Source organism: Adiantum capillus-veneris, chromosome 26 (assembly GCF_014529385.1).
Source record: "Adiantum capillus-veneris isolate H3 chromosome 26, ASM1452938v2, whole genome shotgun sequence".
NCBI lineage: Eukaryota > Viridiplantae > Streptophyta > Polypodiopsida > Polypodiales > Pteridaceae > Adiantum > Adiantum capillus-veneris.
In genome coordinates, this window is record NC_140956.1 from 10,394,368 (window position 1) to 10,418,590 (window position 24,223).

The window sequence follows — 24,223 nt, forward strand, 5'->3', positions numbered from 1 at the left end:
TTGATTTGACACCTACGGTTGCGATCTCCTCGGCCTTCGTGCGTGAACTTCCCCGCCCTTGATCCCATTACCACCACCACCACCCCCACCCCAGGTGTTAGAGGGCTCCCCCATAAATTCTCTAAAGGTGCTATTAATGGGCCCTTGAAAAGAATAATCCGTGCCTCATAGGCCTTCACAAAAGTGAAGGGCTCTTCATCTAAAATGTCTCTCCCAAAATGTAAGGGGTCCTTCAACCACCCCCTACACTTGAGAAACTCCTTCATAATTTGGTATAGAAGGTCAACAAGTCAAAGTTTCCTCCCAATTTCAGAGTCCAAACTATTGAAACTTGTTGGTGAAGGGCTTATGGACACATAAAAGAATTTTTATAGGGCCCTTTTCTTAAAAGTTTGGTTTATGGGGGAGCCCTTTTACTTAGTGGTGAGGGTTGTGGCCGAGTGCGGCCGCCCGAGTTCTCGTGGCTAGATTGACTCTCAGGGTTTCGTGAGACCATCCAGCAAGCGCAGGTGTCTATCTTGCACTGACCGCAGTTTTTCGAGCCTGAGTCTGGACATGCGCTGCGCCACTAGGCTACTTTCACTTTTACACGAATCATCTGCTGCCGCGTGGAGCTGGTAAGTCGTGAACAGTGGAATCTGGATGATTCTATGGGCACGGACATTTGTGAATGCGGGTTTACCGTGTGATTCGAGGATGCAACTGCTGCGTGGAATGAAGCTGGCACACGCCGCGGCTGTATGTCAGGTCGCGAGAGCTCCGCGTTCACAAGCTCACTCTATCTTTTGCTCAGCTTCAGTCGTCCCCAACTCCTCTCACACCTCTTTCGCCCCCCTGTTGGCCCACCCCTTCAAGTCGTTCGTAAGTTGCTGGGAGAGAGAGAGAGAGAGAGAGAGAGAGAGAGAGAGAGAGGTGTGTATACCTATCCTGTGAGCTGCTTAGAAGGGAACCTTAGTGTTTCATTCTTCTAGGCTCACTTAAGGAATCATTTTGACAACCCTCAATCATGATATGCATGGGTTCACTAAGAATCACTTGTGGCCGTGCAAAATCGTAGTAATGAGCTTAATCAGAGCCTGAATAGAACTCCTTATAAAACTATGAAAGGAATATAGTGCCACTTAAGTGTCAAAACAACCCCTGATATTTTAATTTGAACGTTTAACCTGCTTGCATAAGCATTAATAAGCCAACCCAAAGTCCTGCCATTAGAGAACAACTTAAAGTAATCTTTGGCATCATGTAGACTAAGCTTCGATTAGCTATTGGACTTGGCACATATACACTAGCTTTGTGTGCCACCTTGAGACAACCCGTACTGAAATCAGCAAGTCACATAACAAGGCAGTAAAACAAAACAATAATCCCATGAACAAATCCAAAACAGCAAGCTAAATGAAAGAAATACAAGAGACAAGCTAAATAGTTCCCCACTTGGATGTACTAGCCCCAAAACTAGATGCCCCTTGTGATACTTCTTTTAATTATCGATAACTTGTGTTGGTATACTTGCCGATGTGAGCCCACTTATATGTTAAAGTTATGCATTTCAAGTGAATGCCCAATGTGATGGACTATTTATTTAATTTGCCATTTTTAGGTATTTATTTCACTTAATTGATATGAGACTGGGTAGCATAATTCATGTCAGGGGTATATAAGAACCCAAGAGGAGGATATAAGGATACTATGCCTCCATTGTATGAATCTAATTCATTGCCTTGTTGGTTGGCTCTCGCAATCTCTCTCTCTCTCTCTCTCTCTCTCTCTCTCTCTCTCTCTCTCTCTCTCTGCTTCCACATCATCAACTTTGACAAGGCATCAAAGCTGATCCGCTCATGTCACCCACAACAATCCACGTTGCACTTTTTGAAGAAAAAGTGACTATCCCGTCGATGGAACCATATAACCAGTATGTACACAGTAGAGGGCGGTACTAGTTGCACTTTTTGAAGAAAAAGTGACTATCCCGTCGATGGAACCATATAACCGGCATGTACAAGTAGAGGGAGGCACTAGTTGAATTACTTGTTAATTTTCACACAGAGGATTGAGAAGAAGAGAGAACACAGATGCGTCCCCAGCAGCTAGAATGTCATTGTGCACACAAAGATGGGCACCCTGTAGGCCCCAAAGAATGCCACCCCTTTCAGTATTCCTTTATTCAATTGAAAAAAAAACGATTTAGACACTTAGACCAAACTCCCATCAAGCTGTCCAAACTTGTCAAGGGCTGAAATTGCAGGTTTTTGACCCAATTCCGACAGCATAACGGTGCTAAAGTCTTTGTAGGTCAAAAGTACAAGTCTAGGACGAATTTCCTTGCAATCTAGAAGCTTTTTGGTGAGCTGTAAGAAAATTTCAGCCCGCTATAATTTCCTGTTTTGGTCACTGACATGTGGTCAAACTCCTGTATAACCACCCTAAGGCTTTCCCGAAGCTTCCCAGGTGTTATCTTGTAGTTTAGATGCGAAACCCTAAACTTGCAAATTAATGATCGTTTTGAGCGGAGCAAGCGTGTCTTAGGAGCTCCTGCATGCAATGGGACACTTCCCCTTTGATTTGGACGAGTTTTCACGCGAAAAAACACTCTTGTTTCGCAATCTGTCGGATGGAGTTGTGCGTACCTGTGGAGGATTTTAGCAATTAGCTAATTTGGTTTTTGTTCAAAAGGCTCTTGCCTAGGCAAACACACATAAAACCCACAAGTCTGTTTAGTCATCCAAGGAGCCTAACTGGTGGGGCATTACCATACGTGTAAGGGGGAGAAATGCACGAGAGCGGAATCATCGCACTACATGAGACTAGGGAGAAGGCAAGATTTCCATTAAAGCTGTGAACTTGAAAATCCACTCATAAAACTGAAAAATGTAGCCCCTTCTCTCTTTTGGGCGTCCCGAAGCCAGGAATGACCTAGAGTGTGTGTTGACCAGCAGGTAGCTCTCTTATTGACATGTGTCTATTATGCCCCTTATGGTTCAAATTCCTAACCTCTCCCAACTTATAAAGTTGTCTGTGACTTGTCGTGTGGTCCAAATACCATTTGGGTGCACACATGCTTCGATACTCATCAGAATTCAGTGTTGTGATGTGTATCTATACCCCCGCTTTGACTCAGGCGAGAGACCAATTTTGGCAACAGATAGTTGATGTATTGCCTAATGTGGATTTTTGGATTGTTGGGGTGATTTTAACAATGTAGAGACCTCTAAAGATTGGCATGTAGTTCTGCTACCTTCTTTGCCATTTATTGTGGCATGTGAAGAGATGCTTGGGACAAATTCATTTTTGGAGTTTTGTGATACAGATGTCTAGCACGTCCTATCCTTGACTCGCACTCCACAGTCATTGCAATATTAATGGGGTTTCAGGAGACAGTTAGGTTTTAGGAGACAATTAAGTTGCTTGCTAGAGCGATTATAGATTATAAATTGGCTCTTGGGCAGTATCTTATGGTGGGATAGTTACCGTTTGGCCTGCTACAGTGCTCTTTGAACATGCACTAGTTTTTTGCATTTGAGATTTTTGACTTTCTCTATGCCTAGACAAGGATTACACATCCGTGGCTTGGTGTTATAGGATGCTCCCTTGTCTCAAACGATTCATGATGTTTGGTTGCTTACTAGCTATGTAGATCCAATGACCCATTCGGCTACATGCATTACTACACCCTCTCAAGCTTGTAGACAAATGACTAGAGAGGGGTGACGATCACTGTTTCTCAAGGAACCAGATTTATAGGATCGTATGGGATGCATATGCAGATAGCTTCATTAGGGCCAATTTAGATGAAAAAAGGTTGTGTAAGGATCTAAAAAGGGACAACCTAAAAAGACCATGAAGATCTTACCAAAACTATTCAACATGGGTACTCATTAGATAGAGCTTATCAAGCGCCAACCATGGACCATTTGAACACTAAATTTGGAGTTCATATGCAAAAGTTATGGCTAAAATAGTGCAAAATATTCTAAAAGCAAGTGAAGGAGATCTTGACACGTGTACAAAAGTGCCATACCTTTGGAAATGTGGCTCCTCCTTGACCCTTAGATCAAGAGTAAAGAAACCTAAACAGCCATTATTTCATCCAAATTGGCCCTAATGGAGGAGTTTCTAGGAGATTAGTTTCTGGGTGAGCGCAAGTTTGACTGCAGAGAGACTCTTAGTCACATTCAGACTAAGAAATGCGAATTGTCCTATCATGCTTCGATATCGACATGGATATCCAAGGCAAATAGTATGAATAAAGATTTCTTTACATTTTTCAGGGAGCGTTCCAAGGGGCCTTCTATTAGGGCCTTGCATGATTCTGTACACAGGTTGCACCCAACTTCAAATTATTATGAGCATTTATTCACTGCAGATTAGTTGATTGATGATGTTATGCATGTGAGAGAGGAGGTTTGGTCTCATGTTCGGCTAGTGGTTACGGAGGCTATGCGTCATAATTTTTTGGCATCTTGTCCTAGAAAGGATGGGTTGACTTGGCAGTTTTTCTTGTAGCTTTGGGATGTACTTAGTCTAGTTATGCTCTCTAGCCTACATCACATTTTTAACAGAGAAGATGTCATAAACTGCTGACGTGTCAAGCCACTAAAGAACCGAGCCGACTTGCAGATCCCGTCCGAGGGGCCTAAACCCTAGCAGAAGCTATAGAAGATGCAGAAGCAGCAGAAGAAGTTTCACCAATACACATACACCCACACAGAATTGCTTAAAGATTGATGATGTGGTAGAGTTGTACGGAATCCCGCATTTTACGTTGACATGCTGACGTGACAACTGTACGGACGCTCGGATTTCGAGCTGATAGGTGCTGACGTGGCAGTGTACGGATTTTCGCGTTTTGCCTTGACATGTGCTGGTGTGGCAGTGTACGGAATTCCCTGTTATGCTGTTAGGTGCAGTGGAATGAATGTTTGCGCTTTGCTCAAGATGAGTGCTTCGAACTGTGCTCAAGGTTCCTTTTGTTCTTATGGAAGGTAGAGCCTTCCGTTCTTAATGAGAGAATGCTATGATTACAAACAAAATGAATGGACACTATGCGTGCAAGTGTATGAGATTGAGAGATAGAGAGATAGAGAGATAGAGAGAGAAGAGAAATACGACACCAGAAACGTTGTAAAACCCTCCTCCGAAGGCCCCACTCTCGTCGGCGAGAGTGGTCTACTTATGATTGCGCAAACTGCTACAAACTGTATGCATGTGACTGATGCAAGTCTAGGTTGTCAATGATGACGACGGGGATGATGACAACGACATAAGGGCTGAAATCTGCAATGTTGTATCTGCTGTCTAAAAACGCTATGGGCTGAAATCTGCGACTATGTCCAAAAACACTGATTCTGGGACTGTTTCTCTAGGTCTTTGACGCTGAAAATCTACAGGTTTTAGGGCTGAAAACTGAGGTTTCTTAAGGCTGAAAACTGATGGTCTTTCCGGGCTGAATCTGCTACTTTCTTAGGGCTGAATATGCAGGTTATTCATGGCTGAAAAACTCTGCATGCTGAGGATTGTACCTTCTGAAATGGCTAGGTTGATGTGTTTCCAAAAACTCTAGGAAAGGTCTTCAAAAACGCTAGCTGATGGGGGGTTCCTGTGGCGATGGTTGTTGATAGCAAAAACGCCAGGCTTGGGATTGCTTGCGGTGAGGATCTGCTGATGCAAAAACGCTAGTTGATGAAAAACGCCAATGGGGGAAAAGTTCTTCTTGCTTGGAGGGGGAAACCGCCAAGGGGTCTTGTTGAGAAGTTGCCTGCTGAGCTTGGCTCCTGTTGCCTCTTCTGCCATTTAGTGCTAGTTTAGGTTTGCTTATATACAAACTTACTCAATTTGCCCTACCTACTTTTCAACAAAAGTCACTTAAAAATAATAAGTGAAAAATGTCAAAAATAGGTAAAATAGGCTAAATGCACTGGAAAATTCCCCTGAAGGATTCTGATGGGAATGCTTATGATCATGCTGTGTGCAACCAGAGGATATGCATCTACACTAAGTGACTGGGCATGCACGGTCTACGAATAGACTCACAAAAGTGCCATATCACTTCTAAATCTAGACTGACTGGACTGACCGAACCCTTGTCGTGCTGTAGTTTTTCCACGGACACATAGGGTTGGATGTGTCACGTGACATATGCGGCAATAGCTTTTTGGCAAGATGCTTTTTGGACCATATGTTTTTGAGTTTGAAAATTTTCATGTAACTGCTTTTCATGGGCCAAGGGCCTTTAAATATGTGCAGAGTGCTCATTCTTTGACATGCTTCAGTACGAAGGTGTAGAGGGTGGAGTATTGGCAATGTAATGAGTTTAAGCAATATAAAGAAATAACGAAAGGGGCGCCAAAGTTTGGGGCCAGTGCTCTCTTGGGGTGGAATTCCGCCACTCCCCGTCTCGTGTCGTCTATCTCTTTCAGCTCAGTTGTTATTTGAAATGCTTAAAGTTGTTCAGTTTGTTCCTTTCTGTCGGCATGTGGTGCCTGTCCTCGTGACAGTGGTATCAGAGCTTCAGGCGTGTGCTTTTTTGAAAGCATACTGATCCTACCAAAGAGCAGGCTGAGCAAGATGGCGCTTCCAAGTTCTCCAAGATATTTTATTAAAGAATCTTCGTGTCCTGACCCCGGACTTATTAGCCACTCCCACCCTTCATCACGCATTGGGCGCGCTCCAGTCTTCATCTCTCTGTCTTACATGGCATAAGCCATAAAGATCACTTGCAAGAGACGGATCCAGGGTTTTTCAAGCTGGTGTTTTTCTCAGAGGCAATGCCATGCAATGGTGGAAGTTTATAGCTACCAAGCCGCACACTTTGAGGACTTGGCAAGCTTTCAAGAATTTTTTTGCCCGAAGTTATATGCTTCAGACATCTTTCTTTGGAGTGCAGCTTGTGGCAGAGTGGGGTATCTTGAAATGCTTGCCATAGAAACCCTAGGAGATTACAACTTGAAATTTCTCGACGTCTCTCAACAGGTGTCTATTCTCGAGTTGATAACCTTGGAGGTCCAGTGTGATTGCTATGTCTTGAGACTACCATCACTTCTACAGGACCACTATCTGTCCAAGACCTCATGGACCATGGTGCAGTCGGCTACAACCTTATGGAAGAAAATTAACCCTAATTTTGGTGCAGATTTCAGGATGGAAAGCCAGTCGTCTTTTCGAGCTCAGTTGACGTCGAGATTGCTTTTTAAGTTTGAATTTTGTCTGAGAATCTGTTTGAGAACTTGTTTATTGAATTCGAAAGCTTTCTATAGAATTGGATGACATCAGACGGACTGGTAATACAATTGGGGGGGGAGGGGAGGGGAGAGAGAGATAGAGAGAACATGGGGTGAGAGAGAGCAGGGGGAAGGGGGGACCTCACCCGAGGTTGCTAAGTTTATTAGAAAGCAGAGAAAGAAGGCATCAAAAGCTATGGCCTTGGATCTGTCCAAAATTAAGGATGATGAAGTGCTAGTCACTCAGATCGATCACAAGCTAAGAAAAGAGTAGGAGCCACTGTCAGGAGTAATACTGGATGGTGATGCTAGAGTGAACATCCTTAGAGAGCATGTCAGACAGAAGCTGGGGATTCAAGAGATGAAACCAACTCCATTTAGAATCAAAATTCAGAGAGTGGTCTAGTCTAGTGGCTTAGTCGAGAACTAACAAGTGAGAGTGGGAAGAGAGAAATTCAAAACCAACTCTTCAGTACTGGATGTACAAGGAGCTTACAATATGCTATTGGGACGACTCAAAAGTGCTGGAGCCATTCATGATACATATAGGCCAAACATTGACAATATAGGGACCCAATAGGAGAATCCAGGCAAAAACGAATAACACCAAAAGCTAGAAGAAGGCAATTCAGCTAAAGGAACTTTGTAGATAATATGGCACAAAAGAGACTGAGCGGATGCTACCGATGAATATATTTTCTATAGCAGAGATAGACTTGAATGCGGTACTGCTGGATGGGGAGAGAGAGAACCTCAGAGGTAGCAATATTTAGAGAATTTCATTGGGTCTAACCCAAGAGAAAGACGAGTGAATTTGGACGGCACATCTCCAGAAGAATTAGGTTAGACAACTGAAGACTTCAGACCAGTTGAGGGCCACATGCCAACGAGTGCAGACACATCTGGTCAAAACGATGGACAACCAAATAGAGAGGCAAAGTTAACAAGACCAGGAAATCCCTTTAATGAATATGCAGCAGGGATAAGGACGGATAGAGAAGCAGAATCTCCGGCAAAGAGAAAAGGTGGTGGACCAAATTGGTTATTTCTAGATGATCAAGAAGTTCAATAGTGGAATCTTGGTTCAGAGGAAAATATGAAAATGGTCAAGATCAACAAACATTTGAAACCAGGGGAAAAAAAAAAAAGTCAAGCAGCTGTTCTAGAAGTATAAGGATGTTTTGCTTGGGAGCATACAAACATGATAGGTGTGGATCCAGAGGTATGCCAACATAGGATACCATTAAAACCAGATGCATGACCAATAAGGCTCCAGATATACAGAATGAATCCAATTTATGCCAAGAAGGTGAAGGAAGAGATTGATAATTTGCTGAAAGTAGGATTCATCATTGAAGTAGCGAGCAATGATTGGTTCTTTCTCATAGTGGTTGTTCGAAGAAGAATGGGAAGCTATGGTATTTGTCTATCATCAAAAGCTGAATGCTCAGACCATCAAAAACCCATTTCTTCTTCCGTTTACTGATATGATACTAGATGAGATTGTTGGCCACGGGATGTACAGTTTCATGGATGGATATTGTGGCTACAATTAGTTAAGGATAACACTAGAGGACAACATCAAAACGACATTCATCACTGAATGGGGAGCATTTATGTACTTTAATTCCTTTCGGATTATGCAATGCTCCAACAACCTTGCAACGATGCATGATGAAATTTTTTAGTGAGTTCTATATAAGTTCTTGGCAATATTTGTGGATGATTTTACTGTGTTTTCAATTGAGGATATGCATTTCCTTTTCTTGGAAATGGCGTTCGAGAGATACCGAGAGAAACGGATGTGTCTGAATCCTTCCAACTCAATCTTTCTGGACAGCTTCCAAGGCATATTGTATCTAGAAATGGGATCGAGATGGTTGAAGACAAAGTCCGATGTGTTCAGCAGGCAAGAGCATCGACAAATGTGTCTGAGTTAAGCTCATTCCTCGGGTATATCAATTTTTATTGAAGATTTATTCATATGTTTGCAATGAAGGCAATGCCATTACATGAACTGACCGAGAAGGGAGTGAAGTTTGTATGGATCCTAGAACGTGAGGCGAGTTTCCAGCCTCCAAAAGAGGCCATTAGAAGGAAGCCAACTCTTTGTCAGCCTAACTGGGAAGTGATATTTTATGTCCATGTTGATGCATATGGTATGGCGATGGGGATGATTTTGGCTCAGCCTGATGGGAAGACGGACTACCGAGTATACTTCGCAAGTTGCAGATTCAGTATAGCTGAACAAAGGTACTCCACTGCTGAAAGAGAGGCACTGGGAATGGTGTATAGTGCAACCAAGTTCAAACACTATTTTTTGGGAAAGCTATTCCACTTCTATGTAGATCATCAAGCAGTTCTCTTTTTGATTAACAAGATGGTGATTCAGGCTCCGTTAATTAGATGGATGATGTTTTTACTGGAGTTTGAGTTTAAGATCTTCCATAAGCCAGGGAAACTCACTGCGGTGCTGATTTTTTATCCAGAAGTACTGAAGGAATTTTAGTTACGTCACTAAGAGATAAACTAGCAGATGCTGAATTATTCTAGAGTTTGGCAATGGATGGGCCGAATCCAGAGTGGCAGGATGTGTATGACTTTGTTTAGTTTGGGGGATTTCCAAAGGATTGGTCCCAGTCCAGCAAGAAAGCACTGATCATTAAGAGCTTGAAATTGACTACTACAGGTGGATCACTATACAAGTTAGGAATCGAAGGAGTGTTGAGAAGATGTGTGCCCATGCAAGGTAGAATGCAGGTGATAATTGAGGCTCATAGTGGGAGCTCAGGGGGTCATTTCTCCATTGTCATCACTTACAAGAAAATCTTACAAGCAGGATTATGGTGGCAGGGTATGATGGCAGATGTTAGGGCTTTTTGCAAATTTCAAAACATGTGCTATTTGCGAGTGGTCTGCTCTAGACCAACAGCAGTAGACATGACAACCTCTGACCACCATATAACCATTCGGAATTTTTATGAAGTGGTGTCTAGACTTCATGGGTCCATTCAAGAAGGTGACTCCAAGAAAGAATAAGTACATTGTGATGGCCCCATGTTATGTCAGCAAATGGGTGGAAGCAAAGGCATTGCTCAACAACACAACAAAGTCAACAACATGGTTCTTGTATGAGCATGTTGTGCAGGTATGGTTGACACTTGAGATAGTTTCATACTAGGGAACCCATTTATCGATGAAACAATCCATATCTGACTGAAAACTTCTCAATCAAGCATTGGAAATCCACACCGTACTATCCGAGATGCAATGAACAAGTCGAGAGCAGTAACAAGACCATCAAGATCATTCTGACCAAGATTGTACAGAGGGAACCTCATAACTGGGATGAGAAGCTTCATACAACATTGTGGGCTTACTACAAGATCACAATTGGGATGACTCCATTTTGAATGGCCTGGTACAAAGGCAGTCGCACCTATGGAGTTTGCTATTCCTAGCCTCAAGATGGCTATTGAACATGATATGGACTACAATTCCACACGGAAGAACTGGCTAGACGAGCTACTGAAGCTGGATGAGATCAGATAGAGGCCAATGCTGGAAGAGGAAGTGGTCCAACAGAGAAGAAAATATTGGCATGACAGTAAGCTGAAGATGAGGGAATTTTAGAAAGGGGACTTGGTCTTACTATATCGGTCAAAATGAGGCCCAAAGAAAGCTAATATGAAAATAGCATGGCGGGGACCCTATGAAATAGATTGCATATTCTCGAATGGCACAACCAGACTGAAGGATTTATTTGGACTGATGCTACTTGGGGTCTATAATGGAGCAAAGAATAAAGGTCAAGTTATACTACTCCAAATCAGATGAACCTCCAGCACTAGGACATGACAAAGAAGAGTCTGATTCTGAAGATCAACCATGTTATGATTAGACTAGAAGTAGTTGGGACATTTTGAAGGACGAGATGCACATGATGATCTGAGGATTACCAGAGTCCAAAACTAGAGAGTCCAAAACACATAGGAAAGTGCGGCAGCAATTACCTAGAGATTAAAGACCGAATCTTTTCCAGTATCCTGTCAGTCATCATTAGAAGGACAGACCAATGCATGGACGACACATTAATAACGGTGCGCATAACTTTGAGGGGCACTAAGAGTGGAGCATTTATGGCTTGAATTAGGATTACTATGAGGAGAGTCCGCGACCCCGCATCTATCCTTAAGCCTCTTGCGCACATAGAGCCTTCTCTTGCATCACCTTCACCTTCTCCAGCTGGTGCACATCTCGACACACCTTCATACTTGTGATTCGCATCACCATCTTCATCAAGTGAGTTTTTGTTCTCTACACAGTCTGTCGCAGAGCTCCGCGATGGTGAGAAGAGGGATATTGAGCTCTCAAGCAGTGGAGGCTATAATTGACGAGAAACCTCAAGAAATTGAAGAGTTACAACAAGTTGTGGTATCGGCCGAAGCCCAATATTCTATGCCTCTTCAGAACATTAGTAAGTACGTGTTTCAACAGAATGAGGTAGCACTGCTAAAGATATGGGGCATGGAGGTGGTAGTCGAAACTACCAAGATACTGCTGATGTGTCAAGCCACTGAAGAACGGAGCCAACGTGCAGATCCCGGCCGAGGGGCCTAAAGCATCAGAAGAAGCGGAAGCAATAGAAGATGTTTTACCAACTTGCAAAGTCTTGCCAAGTGGCCTGTTTCTAAAGAAGAGTTCCCACCAACTTATGGGACCCCGTCCGATGGGCCCAAGGGACCTAAAGGCATTAAAATAAAGGAGAACCACACACAAACACTCAATACCTTGCGAAATTGCTGATGACGTGGCAGCTGTACGGACACCCACGATTTGCAGTGATGACATGGCAAGCCTGTACGGACTTCCGTGTTTTATGCTAATGACATGGCATGCCGTATGGATTTCCCATGTTTTGCGCTTGTTGCTTTTTGGGACCAGATGCTTTTGAGTTTGAAAGCTTTTCATGTAACTGCTTCTCATGGCCAAGGGCCCTTAAATATGAGCCAAGGGCTCATTCTCTGGCACGCTTCAGTGTGAAGGTGCAGAAGATGGAGTACCGGCGATGTACTGAGTTCAAGCAATATAAAGAAATATCGAAAGGGGCGCCAAGGTTTGGGGCCAATGCTCTCTCGGGGTGGAACTTTGCCACTCCCCGTCTCGTGTTGTGCATCTCTTTCAGTTCAGTTGTTATTTGAAGTGCTTAAAGTTGTTCAGTGTCTTCTTTTCTATTGGCACGTGGTGCCCATCCCCATGACAGTAACAATCATCTAGTAGGTTATTGACACTTTCGACTCAGATACAGTCACAATCACCATCAATGGCAGGACCCTCCAGGTAATTGCTGCCGCACTTTCCTATGTGTTTAGATTACCCTTTGATTCGAAACCCCCGACCTTGCACATCGATGTGATTAGCGGTTTTCTAAAGGAAACCCCTCAGGTCAGGAAGAACGAAAAGATGGGGGCCAGGGCATTCCGATCTCATTGCTGGAACACAGAGCAACCTATAAACTTGCTGCTGAAGCTATCATCCTGAAGAACAACCTACTTATGTATCTGAAAAGCTATTCAGCACGCTTCTGGCCAGAACCATGAACACCAAGGTAGTGATTTATCTCAGTTCCATCCTATTCAATAGTGTTATGACCCAAACAGCAAAAGTATGAATGCAACATCTCTTCAAAGCAAGGTATGTCTGGCAATTTTTCTATTGGGCCACCGATATACCAGTGCATGTGAATGTTCAGAATGCGCTGTTGAAGATCAGTGGAGTAGAAGTACCCAAGGACCAGACTACGGGTCTGGAATCTCATGCAGACTAGACTACTCTGGTGACTACCTGAACCAAGAGAGATCTTGAACAATCAGAGGTTGGAACATATGAGCCAACAACCAAGAGTCAAAAACTGACGAAGGAGTTTTAAGATCAACTCAAGGCCGGAGCAAGCAAAATGTCCCTGCATTAACAGTCCAGAAAACCGCAAAGTCTGTATCTGAAAAAGCCCCAAGAACATCAATAGACAAAGCAATTGTGTTGCCAGGCACCCCATTAAAGACTGCCACTGAATTATCGAAGAGTTCTGATCAGGCCATCACTTCTGAACAACCCATTGTGGTAACGTCTTCTATTGTGGAAACACTAGTAGATCGGCTTCAGGTTCTTCAAAAGAACAAAATGGTGGGCACTATGGTAATGGACACCTTTGGAAAGCTACTTGTACCATATAAAGTGTCTGTGGTCACCTACTAGACTAACAGAACAGAGATAGTGAATGTTACTGATGGATGCATTGCCACAACCCCCAGGATGAAGTACTATAGCGAACGCCATAGGCTAGATGATGGAAGCTCAGACAGTCTTGTCAAACAATCTGACGTCACCCGTTTGGAGGCTGATTTCGAAAGGGAGGTTATCAGGTCAGAAGAGCAAAGGAAACAGAATCTTCCCATCAAAGCCATTTTGCTCAATGTTGAATGTAGACATGAACAGGACCAAAGGACCATCAAGGCGCTCCAACAAGAGGTGGAGCTATTAAAGAGTCAAAATTCGACTCTTAAAGCCAGATCAGAAGATTGCTGCCTTTGCTAGTCCGAAAGATGTTCATACAATCTATTCTTGATGAATATATCTATCAATCTCTGGTGCATATCTCTGACACTGATGGGAATCTAACCTTGAATTATGAAGACTTGCAAAACCTGGTGACCACCATAAAGGAAAATCTGGAAGTGATGGCTACAATATACACGAGCACATTAGCTAATCAGGCTCTGATAGAGCATCTTACTCAGGATGTGGATGAAGTAAAGATAAAGAGAGAGATGAAGATGAAGAAGATGATGAGCAAGATCAAGACAAGGGGTCTGGGGAGGGGACTTCTAATAAGAATGACGACGACCAACCTCCTCCACCTCCTCTAGCTCCAGGGTCAACACCAGAGGACAACTAGACTGGCCCAACACAAGGAAAGGAGATGGGTCCTTGCGACCAATCTGATAATTAAGGACAATATTAGAGTAATCAGACTGGAGGGGGTCAGACAGAGATGACACTAGATGAGTCTGCACTAGTGTTAGACTTACACCACTCTGCTGCTTCATAGGTCTAGGGCATACTTGTACGGCTAGTATGTCTCCGGGCTGGCCACCCATAGTCTAGGTTGCCGCCCGAGTTTGGGGCCGGCCGTCCACCTTTGTCTGGGCGCCCTCATATATTTCCATATATCATTTTTTTATTGGGTCGTGGGGGTTTTTCCTAGGCTTTTCCCTACCTCCCCTTGGGCACCTATTTATGGGGGCAGGGGGGTACCCACTTCCACACACATTACAGTTGTATTGGGTCTTCTGCTCATGGTAGTCATGGGGGGCTGATCGCCCCCTCTTCACCATATCTTGCGTTTGTGGTCTCTCTCTCTCTCTCTCTCTCTCTCTCTCTCTCTCTCTCTCTCTCTCTCTCTCTCTCACGCTTCCGCACACGTGCACTCTCACATGGTATCAGTCGCTAGCGTTGAGGGCGCACCACCCGCATCAAGGTACTCCTCCCAAGAAGAACCAGCATCAGCGTTTTTATGCAGATCTGCCAGAGTTTTGCAAACAATTAGACACACGATCGGACAACTACGTTTCCATCGCGGAGGACCCCCGACATGGTTCTAGAGTTTGTAATGACTAGGGATGATATGTTGGTGAATCTTCAAGCTCAACAACTCACTACCATGAATGTTTAGAGCTTGGGTTTGCAGTTGGAAATGCTGTTAGGCAATCGACCTTCTTACATATGTATGAAGGATATCAGATTGAAGGTACAGGCACTATCGACAAAGATGCAGATTGCAAGGCTGCTGGATCAGAAGGTGAAGATTTTGCTAGAAAACAATGTGTCTAGCAGCAGAGACCCCAAGACCCGAATGAGCCTTCGGGAATAGGAAAATATTGAAAAGTCTATTTCGTCCGATTCGTATCCGGCGTAAGATGATGATGCAAGAGAACCAAATTGTGATGAATCTCATTGAAGTAGTGCTCGACTCCCCAGTGCTTATGTATGCTTTGCCGATGAAGGACGATGAGCTTCCCTGATTTTACCCAGCTCTGTACTCAAAATACAATGAACCAGTTGATCAGCAAAGGTACATTAGGATATTAGATCAAAATCAGAGTAAATCTCTCTAGGTGACGAAACAGAACAGAAAACAACAGTATTTGAGCTGAAAGATGTGTCAATAAACTTCAAAGGTATGATGACACAGTGGAGGAGTGTCACATGCACATCTAACCCTATGTGTATGTGTACAAGCTACTTCATGACATGGGTTCAGTTCAGTTTAGTTAGCCTAGCTTAGGAAGTGATCTGACACTTTTGTGAGTCTGTTCGTAGACCGTGCATGTCCAGGCACTTAGAGTAGATGCATATCCTCTGGCTACACACAATATGATCATCAGATTTCCATCAGAACCCATCAAGAGCATTTTTACAGTGCATAGACCTATTTTCCCTATTTTTGACATTTTTTCACTTATTATTTTTAAGTGACTTTTGTTGGGAACTAGGTAGGGCAATTTTGATAGCCAAGTATATAAGAAAAACCAGCGCTAGCACTTTCTGGCAGAAGACGTAGCAGGAACATCTGTTAAATAGGCACCTTCTCAGCAAGACTCCCCCATCAGCAAACCTAGCGTTTTTTCCCTACAGTAGCCCCCTTGGCGTTTTTGCACAGCAGATCAGCCCGGCAATAGCAAGACAATAGAAACCCTAGCGTTTTTGCAACAGAACACAGAACCAGCCCTAGCGTTTTTGGATCAGCAAGCAAGATTAGCGTTTTGCAGATTCACCGCGACGACAGAACTCAGATCTAGAACAGCGTTTTCAGTTTTCAGCACATAGATCCTGCGGAACAAGTCCCGAACCTTGCAGATCTCACCTTCCCATAGCAGATCCTCGCCGCACGGTCAAATACAACATAGTTTGCAGATTCAGCCCGGAAAACGCAGATTTCAGCATTTACGTTTTCAGTGCGTCGTCGTTGCATCATCGTCATCGCCGTCGTCACCGATATAGAGTGAGAATTTAGCAGATAAAGATTTGCAAATTTCAGCCATTAGCGTTTCCAGTTTTTAGCCCGTCTCGTCGTCGTTCTCATCGTCGTCGACATCGTCGGCAAGTCCAAAGCATTGTAGAGATTTGTGCAATCAATAGTAGACCGCTCTCGCCATAGAGAGTGGGGCCTTCGCAGGAGGGTTTGACAACATTCTGGTGTCGTATTCTTCTCTCTCTATCTCTCAGTCTCATGCACCTTCATTCACAGTGTTCACCACTTTGTTTGTGTCCATTGCACTCTCTCACTAAAGGAACGGAAGGCTCTCCCTTCCGTAAGTAAAAGGAATTCTTGAGCATAGTTCGGAGCACTCATCTTGAGCAAAGTTCAACATTCACTTCCGTTGCACCTTACATTGGTATTAGAGCTTTGGTAGTGTTCTGTATCACTCAAGTAAAGAAGCACATAATTTTTTTTTGCTTGTTGCGGTCGCACGTAACCCAAGTCCTCTTGGATGTGTCAATTCCTAATCGTGTTTTTTGAAGAGTGACAGGAATCCAAGAAAGAAGGGCTTGTCCAGCCTCCTCTTGTTTCTCTTTTCACTCATTGAGAGTGGACCGTACACTTAGCGCCACCCAAGTGACGTGAGGTGGGAAAAAGCAACCTTGGTGTGAGCGCAAGGCCGCCAAGGGGTGCGCCCGCGGGAAAGAGAAGAGCTTGGGTAAGAGAAGATCCTTCTCTAACACAGATTGCAAGCTAAAGAAGAAATCTCACGAACCTCAAGACTCAAGAACCTCAAGACTCAAGAACCTCAAGACTCAAGAACCTCAAGAACCTTAAGACTCCAGAACCGCAAGAACCTCAAGACTCTCGACCCTCAAGAACCCAAGAACCCAAGAACCCAAGACCCACAAGAACCCAAGTTCCTCGTGAACTTAAGAACCCAAGACTTCAGTGTATGGTCATCACCCGAAGCGGAATGGATACTTTGCATGAAGGTGATGAGCATGAAGAAGGTGACGAAGAATTTTCTGCACCAGGAGGTTTTTCTGACCCTCCCCCTTCTCCATCTATGTCACGGTTTGCACCATATCCTATGGAGGCTTTGGTCAAGACAATGATGGACATGATGTCACAACAAGAAGCGACTCACATTGCCTTGGAACGCGAGCGCGATGCACGAAAAGAAAGAAAAGCAGAAAGAAAGGCAACTATTGAGCGTGAGCGTGAGCAAGCGCACTTGGAGGATGAAGACAGACGAGCGGCCTTGGAGGCAGAGCGTGAGGTGCAGAGAGACCTATGCATGCAAGAGTTGGTCTGACGGGCTCTCATCTCGAGACCCACGCCGGACAAAGATGTCGGTGGTTCATCAAGCAGCGCACGTCGAGATTCGGACTCCAACAACCCCATCACAGAGAAGATCACATTCAGTAAGTATGATGGTAAGATGGATGCTACGATTATTCATTCTTGGTTGCTTCAATTTAATGCTTATTTTGCGACAACTAAGAAGACAGGAAATAGCAAGGTTTTGACGGCAGCTATGTATCTTACTGGTGATGCCATTAATTGGTACCACTCATGGCAAGAGGCACAGTTGACCCCGCACCTAGAGAAAGCCGAGGAAGACACGCCCCCTTCCTTCAATTGGGCTGACTTCCAAGACAAGCTCAAGGTGCGGTTTATGCCCCCACAGTATCTAGCACGGTTGAAAGACGATTGGTAAAGTCTCAAGCAAAGTAGTATGCTAGTTATATTTTTCTCTAATCGTGTTTTGCATCGGAATCCAATTACGCAAATCGGATGATGAGCACAAGGAGGCTTTCATTTTCGGGTTGGACGACTATATCAGGTTTGATGTCAAAGTCCTTGACCCAATCGATCTCAACAAGGCGGTAGCGATTGCTCTCGCACAGAAGATGAAGCACAACAAGGAAAAGCCTAAGGAAAACAAGACTTCCACAAGTACCTCTCAAACTTCTCAGAACCCTCAGAACAGTAAGAATGGTAAGAATGGTAACTCTTCTAACCAATCTTCCAATAGTCTCTCAGATAAGAACTCTCCAAATGAACCTAACGGTAAGGCTAACACAATTGCTAAACCTTAGCTCACTCCAGATGAAAAGGTAGAACAAGGAATTTTAGGAGGATATATCACGTCGGAAGAGCAAAGCACTTATTCTAAGGAAGGTCGTTGTTTTCATTGTCACATCAAGGGTCACATAAAAAGAACATGTCCTAAGCTTGAATCTAATGAAACTAAAGAACCCACAGAACCCACTTCCTCTGTCAATGTAATAAATTAGAACACGAGTGTGACCCAAGTCTCTCATGATCCTTCCATTGATGAGTCTCTCATTAAGTGTTATGGTCATGTGAAGGGTCAGCGTTTTGTCGTATTGTTTGACCCAGGTAGTATGCATGATGTGATTAATGACTCTCTTGTCGAAAGAGCCCGCTTGAAGGTTAGCAAGACATCTCCTTTCGAGGTGTCGGGCTTCGCTCCCGGTATGGACTCTCTCATCACGCAAGAGTGCCTTGATGTTTTGTTCACTGTTCAAGAAGCGTCCTTCCGTAGAAAATTTGTAGTCTCTCCTCTCTCAGGATGTGATATGCTTTCAGGCATTCGATGGTTTTGTGAGCATAACCCTCTCATTGATTGGGCAGCTAATACGTTCACTTTCAATTCTAAAAGTGACTCTCCCATTGTCATTCGTGGGGAGCAAGTTGTTCATTCTTCATCTCTCATTTCTAATGTGCAGGCGAAGATTGAAAAGACTCAAGACAAGGAGACTCTCTTAGTCTCTTCTTTTCCAAAGCATGACACACATGATTTGAATGATAATGACAAGCATGACGATTTGCAAGATAATGATGTGATTGTTCACAAGGATGATGGTTTAGTTGCTACTTTTTCTGGTGAAGCTAACCTCATTGCAGATTCAATCGATCATGAAGAACTGATCTTGGCCTTGTGTCGAGGTCCAAAGAACCCCCACATGAAGTATCATGTGTTCGAATGATTAGTTAGCATGCATTGTTCGAGTGTTTCATTCGTGATGCTTTCCTGTATTTTAGTCACCGTCCTTATGTGATCCCTTTTCATAAGCATGACATATTGTACGTTGAACACGATTCACTCATGAATGAGCACGGATGTATGCGGATTACTCATGAAAAGATTAAATGTTTGCACCCAAGGAATTCACATTCCATGTCTCTCCCTTGGCATGACAGTTTCAGAAAGAGCACAAGAAGGATTGAGCATCAAGCATCGGCATTTCCATTGTGTTTTGCCACAGTTGATTGATTTAGATGGGAAAGTCAAGATTCGACCCCATTATTTGCGTGTGTTTGATGAACGGTTTGGCACTCCGTCTCTATGTTCATCTGCATTGCATGCACAGTCTTTAAAGAAGACTATAATTTTTCCAGTCACTTTACTTGGAATGGGTATGTTCATGTTTTTGTGTGGAAGTGGTTTCAGGAATTTAGAAGGTGGACGCAGGACTATAGACGAAGTTGAAGCATTGAAGGAGCCACATATTACTTTGTCGCTTTCGGCGCGGCCCAAAGAAGCAAGCGTTGTAGACCTTTATGAAGTTCAAGTATCGCACGACCTACGCATCAGGGTGGGCCGGCGTAGAGTCCTTCCCAGGATTCTTCCAAACACTGTTGGCGATCTCCCTCGATGCCATACAGTTCGGTACCAATACCTCACTTTGAAAAGGAGGTGATGTCACGTGCACATCTAACCCTATGTGTACGTGGACAAGCTACTTCATGACATGGGTTCAGTTTAGTTTAGTTAGCTTTGCTTAGGAAGTGATCTGACACGTTTGTGAGTCTGTTCGTAGACCGTGCATGTCCAGGCACTTAGAGTAGATGCATATCCTCTGGTTGCACACAGCATGATCATCAGATTTCCATCAGAACCCATGAGGAGCATTTTTACAGTGCATAGACCTATTTTTCCTAGTTTTGACAAATTTTCACTTATTATTTTTAAGTGACTTTTGTTGGGAACTAGGTAAGGCAATTTTGATAGCCAAGTATATAAGAAAACCCAGCGCTAGCACTTTCTGGTAGAAGACGTAGCAGGAACATCTGTTCAACAGGCACCTTCTGAGCAAGACTCCCCCCATCAGCAAACCTAGCGTTTTTGCATTTGCAAGGCCTAGCGTTTTTTCCCTACAGCAGCCCTGGCGTTTTTGCACAACAGATCAGCCCGGCAGTAGAAAGACAACAGAAACCCTAGCGTTTTTGCAATAGAACAGAGAACCAGCCCTAGCGTTTTTGGATCAGCAAGCAAGATTAGCGTTTTGTAGATTCACCACGACAGAACTCAGATCTAGAACAGCGTTTTCAGTTTTCAGCACATAGATCCCGCGGAACAAGTCCCGAACCTCGCAGATCTCACCTTCCCGCAGCAGATCCTCGCTGCACGGTCAGATCCAGCGTAGTTTGCAGATTCAGCCCGGAAAAGTCAGATTTCAGCATCTGCGTTTTCAGCGCGTTGTCGTCGCATCGTCGTCACCGACATAGAGTCATAATTCAGCAGATAAAGATTTGCAGATTTCAGTCATTAGCGTTTTCAGTTTTCAGCCCATCTCGTCGTCGTTCTCATCGTTGTCGACATCATCGGCAAGTCCAAAGTTTGTAGAGATTTGTGCAATCAATAGTAGACCGCTCTCGCCATAGAGAGTGGGGCCTTCGCAGGAGGGTTTGACAACATTCTGGTGTCGTATTCTTCTCTCTCTATCTCTCAGTCTCATGTACCTTCATTCACAGTGTTCACCACTTTGTTTGTGTCCATTGCACTCTCTCACTAAAGGAACGGAAGGCTCTCCCTTCCGTAAGTAAAAGGAACCCTTGAGCACAGTTCGGAGCACTCATCTTGAGCAAACTTCAACATTCACTTCCGCTGTACCTTACAAGGAGCCAGATCAGCATGTTGAAAAAGTATACAAATGAGCTGTTCCATCTGCTACTTTATGCCTCGAAGATCCTTGAGAAGGACTTAGCCAACAAAGCAGCCTTTGAACCTCAGTTCAAAGAAACGGTGGAAATCCTATGTGAGGCTTGGATCAAGGCCAACCAACCTGGTCTAGCTAGTTTTTTTTTTTTTTTTTGGAGAAAAAGATCCTTCTATTAGTTAATGAAAACTGCCCATAGGGCTACAACCACCTCTGCAAGAGAGGGCTACAACAAACATGATGGGGAGACTCTCCCAATGAAATAACAACATATATACAATGAGGCTAAATCAAGAGATGGGAGGAGGGAAGAGCCACACAGGTGGACGGTAGTGCCATCTGAGCACACCTTGGACTATGGTGTAGTAAGGCCCAGGGCGCCAGAGTCGAAGGAAAGCCTCGCGGCGCTCCCGCATGCGGTCGGAGCTGCCCTGTAGTCCCTCAAGCTGTCCTCTGAGAGTATGGATCAGCGCTAGCCAAAAGTCACGAACAGTCTCTGCTGGTGGCACCGGGCGAGCCTCAAAGATGCGGAAACAGCGGGCCCGCCAGATGAACCAAAGTGTCAGGCCACTGATGAGCTCCCAACACTCCTCCCTCCATAGCCACTCACCAAGATCCCATTGTACTCGTGCTAGTGGACAACACTCCCAAGCCCATAGCCTCCAGTGTCCAGTCTCAAGAGCTGCTAGGTCAGGGTCTATGACGCAAGTCCTCCCATAGATGCCCACTACTCGGACCCTCTGGAAACAGCTCTCTGCTACCTGCGGGCCTCTACTGCAACTCGCTGTAGTCGTCCCCCACCCTGAAGCTCGAAGAACAGGGCTGGGACAGTCTCTGAGCAGGCCCTGACTGAGATGAGAACCTCCAGTCGTGTGAAGGCCCCCATCCACCGGGGTGCTACTGGCTCGAGAGGCGTGAGCCACTCAGCTGGAACTGACTCTGAGATGTCCTGACACATGCTCTGCACCCCTCTCATGCCCTGTAGCTGGAAACCCTGCACCTCCTCTGACAAACCTGTGAACTCTAGCCAGTCACCTAGAGAGCGCGCTGGACCTACTGCCATGGGACCCCAGGAAACATGAGGCCGACTACCAACCAAGTGGCCTCTCTGAATGCTAACCATGGGGTTCCAGACGAGGGGCTGCCGTAGGCGCTCCTCCCTGCACGTCGGCTGTCTCTGCTCCAGGCCACGCCGTAAGAGCTCCCAAGATCGAAGCAAACTCATAACGAAGCGGTCCTCCAGTCTCCTGCTCAAAACCAACTCTGCGCATCTCTGTAAAGATCCATCTGGTCGAAGGTTGCCAAGGGCCTCCTGACTGAGGCACCTTGGCACGAAGCCTCTGCAACAAGAACTCCTTCCAAGGCTCCTCACCTGGAAGAAGTCCTCTGACTATGAACTTCCCAAGAAGGGCTCTGCTCTGCTGTGCTGGATCAATGATCCCAAGCCCTCCCTGAGAACAAGGAAGGGTGATGACCTGCCAAGTCACCTTGGCTCGGGCTATCTGAGTGTCACGTCCTGACCAAAGGAAGTTCCTAATCAGCCTCTCTACCTGGCTGATAGAAGAACTCGAGAAGATCCAGCAGGAAGTGATGTACCACATAGTCGCCAACAACACCTGGTTGGCAACTACTACTCTGCTAGCTAGAGAAAGTCGTGCTGAGCTCCAATGTAACAACTTTCTCCTGATAGACAGGAGAAGGGGAGCAATCTGCTGCTCGGGAGACAAGTCCAAACCAACCTGACAACCCAAGTACCGAACTGCAGTCCCTGGGGGAATCCACCTTAAACCCTCTCCTGGCATCCAATCTAGCACAGGAGCACTACCAACCTAGAAAGCCACTGTCTTTCTCCAGTTGATCTGTGTGCCCGATGCACAATAGAAGGTCTCCAAAGCCTCCTCACATCTGTGAAGATTGGCCTCCTGGCCATCTAAGTACAAGGCTGAGTCATCAGCAAACTCAGCGTCCAGTAGCTCATCTCCCCGAATAGGGAGTGCTAAGCCCCGTAGACCAACCTGCTGTGACACCAAAAATCTGCTCATTGCCTCCGCATAGAACAGAAAGAGAAAGGGGGCAAGAGGACAGCCCTGTCTGACCGAGCGTGTAAGCGTGAAGCGACCACCTCTACCTCCTGCCAAAAGCACCTGAGTGTGAGCCTGTTTGTACAAGGCTGACACCCCTCTGATCCAAGCATCTGAGAAGCCCATCCTGCGTAGAGTGCCCTCTAGAAAGTCCCAGTCAACTCTGTCGTATGCCTTCTCAAAATTGAGAAGAAGAATCACGAGGTCCTCACCAAGGAGCCGTGCCGGGGTAGAAGCCTCCCAGAAAGTAAAAGATGTTGTCAAGGATACTGCGTTCCTTGACAAAACCTGTCCTAGTCCCATGTATAAGGATCTCTAAAAGTGGCTGAATCCTCAAACTCAGAGCCTTGGTAAGAATTTTGTAGGCTGATTTGAGGATGGTGATGGGGCGCCACTGTCGAATCTCATCCAAGGAGCCACCCTCCTTGGAATGAGGTAGATCAGGCTCTCACTCATGCTTTCAGGCATCACTCCTATGTGCAAAATGTACTGAAAAGCACTACAGAGATCTGGGCCAAGCAGGTCCCAATACTCCAAGAAAAAGCTGGGAGTCAACTCATCCTCACGTGGACAGCTACCACGGGGGAGGGCCCTAAGAGCCGTGTGCAGCTCCTCAAGCCGGAGTGGCATCTCTAACCTCTGATGCATCTCCTCAGTCACAAGACATGGCATCTGTGCCCAAACCTGCTCCCTGCATGCATCCTGCCGCTCTGACTGGGGCTCGACAGACAGTAACTCACGGTAGAAGTCAGTAGCAACTGCACGCATATCCTCGGGCTCACAAGCAACCGACCCATTGGGCCTCCTCAACTGACTGACCTTGGCATGCGAGTGCCGAGGTCCCACTGTCTCAAAAAAAACACCAGTCACTCTGTCACCCACCTGAGTCCATTGAGATGCCTGTCGGTGGAA

The 24,223-nt window shown here is 45.1% G+C and overlaps 1 protein-coding gene across 1 annotated transcript in view; it reads left to right on the plus strand.

Moving 5' to 3' along the window:
• The first annotated feature begins 469 nt into the window (after positions 1–469).
• LOC147422988 (UPF0014 membrane protein STAR2-like) overlaps positions 470–24,223 on the plus strand; it is a 94,344-nt gene continuing 70,590 nt past the window's right edge. Inside the window, exons 1-2 of the mRNA XM_086502109.1 lie at positions 470–617; positions 696–861. Of these exons, the coding sequence (XP_086358235.1) occupies positions 556–617; positions 696–861 (228 nt within the window). The 5' untranslated portion in view covers positions 470–555. The remainder of the gene's footprint in view (positions 618–695; positions 862–24,223) is intronic.